This window comes from Hemibagrus wyckioides, linkage group LG17, assembly GCF_019097595.1.
Source record: "Hemibagrus wyckioides isolate EC202008001 linkage group LG17, SWU_Hwy_1.0, whole genome shotgun sequence".
Lineage (NCBI taxonomy): Eukaryota > Metazoa > Chordata > Actinopteri > Siluriformes > Bagridae > Hemibagrus > Hemibagrus wyckioides.
Window position 1 is genome coordinate 23,635,705 of NC_080726.1, and position 12,569 is coordinate 23,648,273.

The 12,569-nt window shown below is 35.5% G+C and overlaps 1 protein-coding gene across 1 annotated transcript in view; it reads right to left on the reverse strand.

The window, feature by feature from the left end:
* Positions 1–12,569, reverse strand: part of vmp1 (vacuole membrane protein 1) — a 28,188-nt gene that overhangs the window by 11,490 nt on the left and 4,129 nt on the right. Inside the window, exons 4-7 of the mRNA XM_058413230.1 lie at positions 8,855–8,945; positions 5,959–6,069; positions 2,464–2,631; positions 764–895 (exon numbers count right to left, since the gene is read on the reverse strand). Coding sequence (XP_058269213.1) covers positions 764–895; positions 2,464–2,631; positions 5,959–6,069; positions 8,855–8,945 — 502 coding nt within the window. The remainder of the gene's footprint in view (positions 1–763; positions 896–2,463; positions 2,632–5,958; positions 6,070–8,854; positions 8,946–12,569) is intronic.

The following is a 12,569-nucleotide window of genomic DNA, read 5'->3' on the forward strand; positions in this document are numbered from 1 at the left end:
AAAAAAAAAAAACCCGTTTCAGACTACAGTGTGCTGAAACAGATGACTGAATGAAACTGTTTATTTTAGACTCTCTGGTGAAAGAAGGGGAGATTTTTGCTGAAACAGCATCTGCTGAAAGGTACCACACCGAATCCTGCTTTAAGCATTTAAGCAATTAAAATACAGCCGGTGAAAGGGAACAGTCCACGTGAGGTCCACTCAGACACTAACGGCACATAATTAAAAGGAAGCTCTCATTATGAGTCACCCGCTGCTCAAAGGGTTTACTGGAAGTCAAGGGAGGGGTTTTCAAAGAAGTGGTCACATGACCAGGAGCAGTAAACCACAACACTGAGGTAGTCACCGAGATCTATCAGAAAGCTGACAGGATCCAATAACCTGATGTCTAGGGTGGGGGGTGGGGTGGGGGTGGGGATTAGCACCTTTATGTCCGGAGGAAAAGAAGAAACATTAAAAAAAAAAAAACTACAGGGTGTTGTGGAATGCCCTAACAAGTATCCAAGGTGCAAGGAGGGTACGATGTTCCTGAGTTCACTGCCTTCACTCAGTTGTAAACTGCAGCATGATCAAAACACATCCTGTGACTCATATAGAGACTTATTTGATGATAAGACTGATATACAGTTAAAGCAGTTGCTTTGAGACATTCAAAAATATGTCATTAACAACAACGTTAACACACACACACACACACACACATGCCATGCACCACGTTTGCAACTGTGCAGCACGCATGTGTCACGATGAGCACATTCCTCACCTGTGCGCTCTCGGCTTGTTCCAGCATCTCTTCAAATTCCTCATAGTCCTCATCATCCGGTTCAGATCCAGACAGACGAGCCGCTCGTGCCATGAAATATGGAGGAAGTTCTCCGATAGCTGTACCAGCTCCCTGCGCAATACATATTTATAAAAAAAATTAAAAAATAAAATGGGTTTTGTTTGTTTTTTTGTGTGCCCAAAACAGTGACTCAGTCTAAAATGACTAATAAAAAACAAATAATAAAAACCTGCAATCATTTCACAATATTTGAAGACATTTGTACGACACACATTATGTGGCGTAATACTAAGGCTGGCTGTCAGAAAACGGGCGTGTCACATTTGGAAATAAAAAAAAATCCAATCGCACGTTTGTTGCGACATTTATTTAACGTCTAATACTAACAGGAAGTACTAAGGTAAAGGAGATGTATATTCAAGAATTTCCCTCATGGGATCAATAAAGTCTATCTATCTATCTATCTATCTATCTATCTATCTATCTATCTATCTATCTATCTAGATAAACTTTACTGATCCCATGAAAGATCCATATATATATATATATATATATATATATATATAGACTAAGAAATTCTTGAATATATATCTCCTTTTCCTATATGTGTGTATATATATAAAATTATTAAAATTATTAATTATAAAATCTAGAATAATTTAACTATAGGTAACAATTTATTTAAGTTTTTAAAGTGTGTAATTATTTAAAAAATAAAGTTAAACATACATCACACAACATAAATAAATATCACTCATAATACCCAGGTTCTCTCATTAAAGTGTATTATATAAATATTATAATCATTATACTGACCAGCTCTATATTTTAGTGAGCTATTGCTGATATTTGATATTTCTGATGATCCCTATCGAATAATATGCATAGCTAATGCAAACAATTTCATTATTTAGAAATAAATAAATAAATAAATAAATAAATAAATAAATAAATAAATAAATAAATAAATAAATAAATAAAATCTAATCATCGTTTCTGACAATCAAGTAAACTTCATTTTGAGTTACCAAGCAATTTCTATTCTATTTTTTTTTTTAATGGTATTCATTCATGCTTTAATTTCATATGGTGACTGAAATTCCCTTCACACGAGACACCCATGTCCTGAACACAGCTCCTCGTCTCCCGAGCGGCACCAGAATGTGAGAAAGCATCTCTCCTGTCTTGACCTCATTTCACAAGCCATCGGTCAAATACAGGACTGAGTTGGAGGTTTTATTATTTGTTTTTATTATACGTCTCTACACAGCATGGCACCAAGCTATATCTCTGACCTCTCTCTGCCCTTTCTTCTTCTTTTTCTCCAAGACATTCCACAGGATCCGGCTCCTTTGAACGATTGCTGAGGTTTAAAAGATGACCAGTCCTTTTGTGTTGCAGATTATGGGTCAGCGTACACGCTTTTATAATCGCAATGGACATTTTTAAATCCAATTTAGGTACGTATTTATGTTCCCAGGAGTTTATCGACTCATCCTTTTTTTTTTTCTTTTTTTTTTAAATCATTTCGTGTTTTAATGCTTTATTTGTTCAGTTTATTTTATGTCATATCTGTTTATGTAAATAATTTGTATTGTAAAAATTTTCGGGTCACGTGTGAAAGCTGTGATGGGTGAGGACAAAATGTAAAAGATGGACAGGGTTTAATTTGCACTCACCCACATGCAGGCCTCTAGCCGGACCTTAGACATAATGGTCCAGAGGGACACGCTGTCCTGCATCCCCTCATCCTCTGGACACAGTATCTGAGTCGGGTATGGCGGCTCGGGGAAGTTCACAGAGCCGCACTCGTACGCAGCCAGTGTGACAGAGGCTATGTGTGGGCCCTGAAGAGATAAGGATCATGACTGTAAGCTTTTTCCTGTTCATTCCTCTTGTACAAAAAAAAAAATGTGCACATCAACCAAGATGAAAGCAGGAGACTTTCTTGAGATGTGAAGATAATGGGTTGGGGGGGGGGGGGTGTTCATGCTGAGGTACAAATCACAAGCGCATTAATCAGACTGGAGCACCAATCATAACAACGGGCTTTTTATGATACATCACCAGCACTGCAACCTCTCTAAGAAAACACCACTTCCCATACTGTCTTTTATTAAACTCAGACTCAAGCAATGTACTTGGCATGGCCTTGGCACTCGCAGACAGAGGAAGTACAAGGTAATGCATTGCTCACAAAAGTATCTAACTAGTAGACTAAACATAATCAAAAAAGGCAATATTAAGTCTGTGATGTCCAGTAAAGTGTGTCTTGGTGGGGGAGCCTTTCATATACAAAGTCACCACGGCTCAAACGCATAGCAAACTCATGACACACCGGTCAGACTGATCCGACCCCACCGACAGGAGACCACCCCCAGCTGGGGGGTCCACTTACCATTTAATAAGCTCAAGGCAACCATTTTAAAACATACAACTGAGTTTCATCCTGGTTTCTGGGTGACCTGTTCTCTACAGAGGTCCCATGTTTATTTAATGGCCTAAATATTAGTAACCACTTCTACATTAACAGTTACTTTGTTGAGTCTTCTTTATGACCCGAAACATTCAGACAGGCTCAAATGTTTGCTGTTAGCAGTTAAGGGTCAGTGCAAAAAAAAAAAAAAAGAAAGAAAAGAAAAGAAAAGAAAAAGAAAATGTCTGTCAGACCTAAGAAGATACTGACGTTTTACCCAGCCAGAGAAGGGAATAGAAAGTGTTTTGAGGAACCGTGACAGACCATTAAGAAAATCCATTCTTTGGAAATGGAAGAACAGACACAAAGAAACTACTGAGGAGTAGAGACCCAAGAAAGAAAAAAAAATTGCAGTGGGGTGCAATAAAAAAAAAAAAAAAAAAAAAAAAATCCAAACCAAACAAAATAAAACCTCTAATAATCCTTAAAAGCGAGGGGAACAGAATACAACTCCACACTTCACAGTGGACTCAACAGTAGCCTGGGTGTCTGGAATAAGTGCATTTCACGTCCAGGATTTTTTTTTCTTTTTTTAAAAATTCCGTTTCCTGGCATATATAACAGAAAAAAAAACAGAAAAAATAAGTCTTACCCCTTACAATTTTTTATTTCCTTTCACCTCAATGCTGAAGCTACAGCATACAATACTTCCAATTCTCACCAGTAAATGATGGTAGAGTGATAGACAGACAGACAGACAGAGACTCATTTCTTGAGTGTTGTACCCATGTGTGAACACACAGGTACGAGGAAAACTATCATAAGCAAAATGAGGTTTTTGGTGTAACACCATCGTATAAACCTCCTGCTTTCTTGCACGAGTAATTTTTAAAAAAAAAATCTTTAGTAATATTGTTTAGATTGGATTGAGGGACACGACTCTGACATCTCATGCCTCTCAGCACTGATTTTTGGTCAAGGGTGAAAATATTTTTGCAAAAAGAGGAACTCGATCAGTTTCCTTAGTCTGTATTAAATACAGAGTACATAGTGAAAAGTTACTACATTACACAAATGAGGAACTTTTTGGTCAAGGTCATTTTTTAGGCATGTGACCGGGCAGCACTCTGGAGGTTTTATTTCTGAATTGATTTGCAGTTCTATTCAGTGAAATAACTGAAATGTGAAACAGTAGTGAACAAATCATTTTAGCATACACTTTTTGATATTTTAGAACACAGGTCTGTAAAAGTTAGAACAAACCCTCTCGAATTTCCCCCTACGGGGGATTACTAAAGGTGGATCTAATCTCTCTTCGAATTCATTTGTGTAGGAGTCAGTGTCTTAGTCAGTATTAGATCTAATAAAGTAAGGTTGTTTGAGCTTATCTAAAAAAGATTGGGTGTTGGGTCAGCTTTTCATTCCACTTGTTTAATCACGTATTCCTTTTTGGTCCTGTGTCTCATCGAGTATTAGTTGGAATGAAAAGCTGACAAACCAGAAGAGAAAGCAAAAATAAGCTTGACATTCCCACATCCAGAGGATGTGAATGCCATTAGAGCAAGTTAAAGACTTTGGCAGTGACTGGCAACGGAGAGGAAATGAGTGGTAGCGAACATTGTTGTAACAGGATAAGCTGCTTAGGCATGCTGTCGTTCCTCAGACACTCGCGCTTCAGATGCCTGCTAAAGTTGAGGAATGCTCGCAGTCAGCGCCGCTTTGGATGCCGAGCCTCAGAACGAGTCGAAGATGATCTCACCATGGGGTCATGACGCAGAGGAGCTGGAAGAGCCGGATCAGGTGACACCAAACTCTTGGGAGAGTTAAAATAACTTTGCTTTCCCAGACACGAGGCATGAGGTCACCTCGCTCTGGTACATGAACAAGTGTTTGTCCACAAATCCCTAAAAATATGCACACTCAGCTAAAATATTACAGATTCCTTGTTTGGATCTTCAGCTGTTAATTTTTTTTTTTTATTATTGGCCTGCTGTGTCATATTTACACAGAGTTCATCCAGTACTGCGAGAGAGCAAACATTCCCGGCTCCTAGAATTCAGGCCCGGAGCACAAACCGATTCGGTCAGATTCAGAAGGAAAGAAAAACACGGTGTTCATGTCTAAAGAGCTAGACTGAGAAACCACACTGTGCTAGCAGTTTCACATCCCTGTTTGTCAGAAAGCTCGGTGCGAACGTTCGCCACATGCGAGTCATTACCGTGTCGTGATGACTTCATCAGAGCTGACCAGAAGTCAACGGCTCTGACCACCGTCTGATGAGTCTGAGTCACTGCTGATGAGTACGTCATTCCATCATAGACAACCGTGAGAAGTGCAGTCTCAGAAACTAGCCCCGATACAGTGCTTCAATTTCTATTTTTCATATCTCGCTATCTGATCAATGAGCGTGATGAAAATCAGGGTCACAGAAGAAAGAAAGAGGGGTCAAATCTGACAAGAAGGTTTCACTACATGATGTTTCACTACATGCAGCACCATTTTAGCTCTATTTTTGGACAAGCTGACAGTTGATATGGGGAACTTCCATATTTGCCTGTGACGCATCATTTAGTTAGTTAGTTAGTTTGCCCTCTGGCCAAAATTCATCAGAAAAAATCCAAACTTAGTTTATGCCTTAGCAAAAAAAAAAAAAAAAAAAGAGAGAGAAAGAAAACCCACCTATTTTAACATTAATATTAAATATCTTAAATCATTTCGTTTGTGTGTGTGTTGTTTTTTCTTCTCCTGCTTTTCTTACCAGGTAAAGAAGGAAAGTGTGAAGGCCTGTGCCAAGACCTACTGATGACAAAATCCCCAAGCCTACCCAGTAGGCACACCAAAGGATCTTCTTCTCCATGTACTGTACATACTGCAGGGTTAAAAACAGAAAATACAACAAAAGATCATTTCGAAATCTCTCTTTTAGGCAAACAACGTCAGTGATGAGGAACAAAATGTACAGCTAGTTGTGGTCACATCCAAAAAAAAAAAAAAAAAGTGTCAGGAGTGAGGAAACACTAAACCAAGCTGTAGATTTGCAACACACACACACACACACACACACACACACACACACAGTAGCTTTAACAAGAAAAAAGAAATATTCAGAAATGATGTGGTGTTTGTTGTTTCCACTAAAAGTTGATAAAGTATTTTCTGGTAACAGAACAGCAAGTCCTGAAGCCTTTTATTCCTCTTTTGTTACACCACCTAATTTGCCTAATGTTTTTTTTGCCATTTTTATTAAAGAGAGACACTTGTTACCGGATGTATTTACATTTAACGTTATCAGATAATCAGTCTCTCCATCAACAGCCTCAATTTATTTATTTTCCCCCTTTGTTTTAAAGTCAGGAAAGAAAAGCAGCTTGTCACATGAGCGAGAAACTGCAAACCCCGGAGACTGCTTCCTAAAAATGTTAAGTGCACGTCTCCATGGCAACACTTAGTTGAAAAGTCCACCTCAAACATAAAAGTTGTGGATAGCGGTCATTCGTTTCATTTTTTTTTTTTTTTTTTTTTTAAGTATTCCCATTTTTTCCTGCACTAATTACAGATCCAAATATCTGACTTTTACTCCGTTACATTTTTGTAGGTCAGTCGTTATTTACCAGAATAAGAATTTTATTGGCCGCCTTTATTTATTAATAAGCATTAAAAACTTTTCTTGGTCTTTGGTAACAGCACGATACATTCAGACACCCAAACACACGCATTACAGACATCTACACAATTACCAAGAAATAAATTTAAAAAATCTGCACCACAGATAGAAATAGTAGAAAAGTAGAAATATGATTTTAATTTCTATTTTAATTTCTATTCCAGTAGAGGTAGAGATAATGATAGCTGCAGGACAAAGGCTCCAAGCAGGAGAAAATTAAATAAAAAAAAAAAAATTACATTTAAAAAATGAATTGAATTTTAATGAATTATAACAATTAAATTATCATTAAATCAAAATATTTGAATTCCTTAAAAAAAAAAAAAAAATAAAAATCAACAAACACAAACATTACTCCTACAAACACAGACATGAAGTCTATAAAGGTCTGACAAGCCTTTTCAGCTATGCAGGGCATGCTTCAGAGGTTTCGTCTCTGTATTTACGCATGAATTTGTTTTAAAATATCATATTTAAGCTGGAATATGTGTCTCTTTATGCTTCTTTAAAAAGATAGAAAATAAACAAGGAATATTTCAACTTCTAACTCAAAAGCAAAGTTTGTGAGCACAGCCTTACTGAATAAGTCGATCATTTATTTGGATAATTTATATTATATTATTTTTGTCTTTTATATCATTTAAATAATTCTACTATATAACATAATTTATATTATATTATTTATTATATTCATTTTAAATGTATTATTATTATTTGAATAAGGAAAAAGGTACACACAAGTGAAGATCTATATCTTGTATATTATTTAAAAAAATAAATAAATAAATAAATAAATAAAAATCTCTAGTGTGGATTCTGTCCAATTTCAAAGTCCAAGTTACTGAAAATAAATAAATAAATAGATAGATAGATAAATAAATAAATAAAAATTTTGTCACAGATGTAAAAACCTAGAGAATAATATATAGTAGTAATGTAAACCAGTACTGATGTATAAACCAGTATCGAAGTATTCACTGATAAAGTTTTCGCTTCTCTAAGTTGCTCCTCTGGGAAAATGACGTCTACTGAATGGTGTAAATGTAAAGTTTTTTATGACTGACCGACACACTGAGACTCTACTGAGTGCAAAATCTTTATTTTTACACTTAAGCACTTGAATAAAGCAGGTTGCTATAATGACTTCATGAGAAATTAAAACAGAAGTATGTCTTTAATTTCCATCAAGCACAGTACATTGAGATGTTCATTCTATAATGGATTAAAAAGTGCTTCCAGTCACAACTTTGCTGACAGATATGGTGACTGTAAAGAGGAATTATTAAACAATTCCACAGTAAAATTGCTTGAGCTTTATCGTGAGCATAGAGTAGGTCATGGTGAAGTGATCCCAGACAGTTTTTATCGACTAACTAATTTTGAAACATCCTTTCTATAATGGCACTTTAAAAAGTGCCTCCTGGTGCAAATATATAGCCAGATATGGTGATTATATAAAAAAAAAATGCACAGTAAAATTAGATGATCTTTATTTTGCCTTTATCTTTACTTGGTCCAGCGCTGGTTGTTACTATAGAAACAACAGCATATAGGGATGTGCGTGTTCATATTAAATTGTGATTGGAATTAATTAATTACATCATTTCCTGTCCAGTGTCACCCAAATGAGGAAGAGTCTGGATCCTCTTCCTCATATCATCTCAGGGAGTTTTTACTCAGCACCATTGCCTCACTGTTGCTCATTAGGGAGAAAATAGTAACTTGAAAATGTATTTCAAATTTTTTTCCATGTTTCTATACTTCTGTAAAGCTGCTCTGAGACAATGTGCATTGTTTAAAAGCGCTATACAGATAAATTTAATTGAACTGAATTAAAGCTGGAGCTACAGTCAGAGCGGTGGAATAAGAACGAAACATCATCTATGATCTGCTACCTGTTTCCTGAACAACGGAACCTGAGTAAGCCGAAACAAACAAGATGTGTGAAAAGAAAAAGTGCATTTGTTTGATAAGGATATGAAAATCTCACCGTCTGATGCGCTCCTTCTATTGAGTAGGCCACTGTGAAGACTGAAAAAAGGACTAGGACCAAAAAGACAGAATATCTTCTGTACCAGAGCCTGGGGAGTGAGAGACGAAAATAATAGTTTAACAGCACTGTGTTAAATATATATATATATTTTTCTATAATGATTATATATATATATATATATATATATATATATAGTGTGATTTTTCTGTTACATTAATCCAGACGTATTTAAACATCACTGTCATGAACCGAACTTCCCAGAATTTAAAGAATCCACAAAATCCCCTTGAACTACCGCAAGTGTAGATAGATAGATAGATAGATAGATAGATAGATAGATAGATAGATAGATAGATAGATAGATAGATAGATAGATAGATAGATAGGTTTATTGACAGACTGACAGAAAAGACAACAAACTAAATTAGTTACTAAATTACTGCCCATTATTAACTGGTAAATAACACTGAATAAAAACAAAACCACAGTCTTATAAGACACGAGATCCAGTAAACACAGTGAACAATAAGAAACATATAATAAATTATTATTACTATAAATAATATATATAATAATAATAATAATATATACTATAAATAAATTATAAATTACTAATCATTCATCTACTGCCCCTGATGCGTCTGACCAATGCAGGACACAAAATAGTGATTTAATTCACAATCCAATTATAATCTATATCAATTTATAAAATGTTAAGATTTGACACTTGGGCTTATTAATAATATTTTTTTATAATAATATAGAGTTATTTTATATAATAATAAAGAGAAGAAATAAAAGGTGGTAATATTTCAGTGACATGAATAATAAATATAGTTATATATTGATATATCAGTATTATTAAATCATTATCATTTGGACACACTGATAAAGGTTGAATGATTATTTCTCATTCAAAACTTTCAAATGGAGTTTTTATTGGGGTGGGGGGGGGGGTTGTAGGTCTGCTATTCTGGCATATTTTTCACGCCGCTATTAAAATACAACAGATGGTGTGAAGGTTGCCCGATGTGAAACGGATATTTAAAGATTTATTATTCGGTATTTTCCATCTCACCCATGTACAGCCTGGTGCTGCCATTTAAATAGAAGCTATAGAGCTGGACTTGGCCAGCAAATGTTTTAGAAAATGATTGGGCAGAAAAAATTGACTCTTTTTTTTTTATTTTTAATTTTTAACAACAATAAAATTATTATTATTATTTTTTTTTAAAGTCACAGCTTTATGTTAATTTAATATTCTGTGGTTCTATTTCTATTTAAAAAAAAAAACAACTTGTCTAATACACTTACTGCGGAGGTACAATTTTGTGCCTAGGGGAACAAAAAAATATAATGGTATACAACATTTCCTTAGGGTACAATTATGTTCCAAATACGAGTTATAAAAGGTATGACTAGAAGTACCCTTCAGTGTACCACCCCAGCGACGGCCACTTGTACCTTAAAAGGTACAGTTTTGTACCTTTCTTTCTGAGAGTGTAATAAACAATTTATTAAAAAAAAAAAAAAGTAAGAGCAAAAACAAAAAAACATTTCTATTAGAAGTAAAAAAAAAAAAAAGAAAAAAGTAGTTGATGGCTCCACCACAAACAAAGCTTATGTTTTATTGACTTTATATAATTACTAATAATTAGATAATAACTGTTATTATTAGTATTACTAATTTGTATACCTCAAATATCCTCAACATTTAATTGAAGCAGGAAGGAAGCTATTGTAAAACGATTTGAACCTTGTTGTGACCTTCACGCTCTTTACAGCGACTCCAAAACCGAATCAGTTCATCTTCCGGTTTCATTCACAAACGTTCCAACACTCGTTCTTGAGATTTCGAGAATCTCATCCGGACACGAACGTCACACGCCCACTATCTAGAGGCGGACGTATAAAATCGTCAACACGGTGACGTGCTTTCTCTCTTTTTTTAACGTTTCCGTTCTCTCCTGTGTCGGCGCCTTGTAACAGAGGGAAAGCCGTTCTCTTATGTTCTCCTCCAGAGGGAAGTCTAAGGGTGGAGGACGTTATGTTCTGTGGTAACGTTCATTGGGGAAGTGAAATGGCATTTCATTTGCTGCGACATAAAAAGAGCACAGTTTCATTTATAGCACGTACTTTGTGTAAAAGAGGGAGTGTGTGTGTGTGTGTGTGTATATATATATATATATATATGAATAGTTCAGTCTTTCAAGCATGAGGTTCATGTTTTTGTGATGTTTCCACTCCTGATGATCAACCTCATATCCACGTGGAGAGTGTGAGCGTGGTCCAGAGATCAGGACTAGCTGGGGATTAGTTATAAAAGGTTGTCGAGATTCAGTAGGTCTGGCACAGACTTTTCATTCTAAAGAGAATGATTTTGTTTACGTAAACATTAATGATTATTGCTTTAAAACATAAAGGAGGTCAATATCACAATAAAAAATAACTACTCAGTAGTATATTATTTTGAATGTGTGTGTGTGTATATATTTATTATACTATTTAAGATTCTACATTATTTCTAGGTCCCTATTTTAATGTAAACAATTTTGTGACATTGTCCAGCTTAACTGCTTGGTAAAGAAAGGTCAGATTTCCCTCATGTCCCTCAATCTATTCCAGCAGAGGACACTCCGACGGATCGGACCTAAAAATCCACGTCACGGAGTGAAAGTCAGCCAAACTGAAATGCATGTAAATATTCTATTTTTTTTACTCAAATTGTACTCAACATTATAATCTGTAGGAGTTCACCATGTCCTACGTTTTGGAGAGTCTGGAGAATATGAAACACTTATTTCTGTTTTGGTTTTTTTGCAGATCATCCCTGAAACACTTTCACTGTGTTTTAGTCTGAAAAGTGTTTGTCTATATAATGTGTCACTTTCTTTACTGACAAACAAAAAATATAATTTCAGCCACACAGAAAATTCTGGAAATACAAAATGATTATTTACTGGAAAAAAAAAAAAAATCATGCAAAAGTAATTAAAAGATGTATATTTGTGCATACACACACACCCCGATCAGGCATAACATTATGACCACCTGCCTAATATTGCGTTGACCCACCACCACCACCTTCCTTGGACCACTATTGATAGACACTGACCACTGCAGACCGGGAACACCCCACAAGAGCTGCAGTTTTGGAGATGCTCTGATCCAGGGGTCTAGCCATCACAATTTGGCCCTTTTGGTCAAACTCGCTCAAATCCTTACACTTGTCCATTTTTCCTGCTTCTAACACATCAACTTTGAGGACAAAATGTTGACTTGCTGTCTAATATATCCCACCCACTAACAGGTGCCATGATGAGGAGATCATCAGTCTTATTCACTTCACCTCTCACTGCTCAGAATGTTATGGCTGATATATACATAAGAAATTTGAAGGTCTTAGGAGGTCCCAAGCATCCTATGACCTTAGAATTCGACAGCATGCTTTTGTGTGTGTGTGTCACTTAGTTCTGATCGGCTGAGAGACCTTCTTCTAAGGTGTGTATTTATTTTTCCAGTTAATGTGGCTCTTTTTCAGTAGGTGCATCACTTCTCCAAGTACAATGAAACAGAAAGGTTTCCCTACTGATAGATAGATAGATAGATAGATAGATAGATAGATAGATAGATAGATAGATAGATAGATAGATAGATAGATAGATAGATAGATAGATAGATAGATAGATATAGATAGATATAGATAGATATA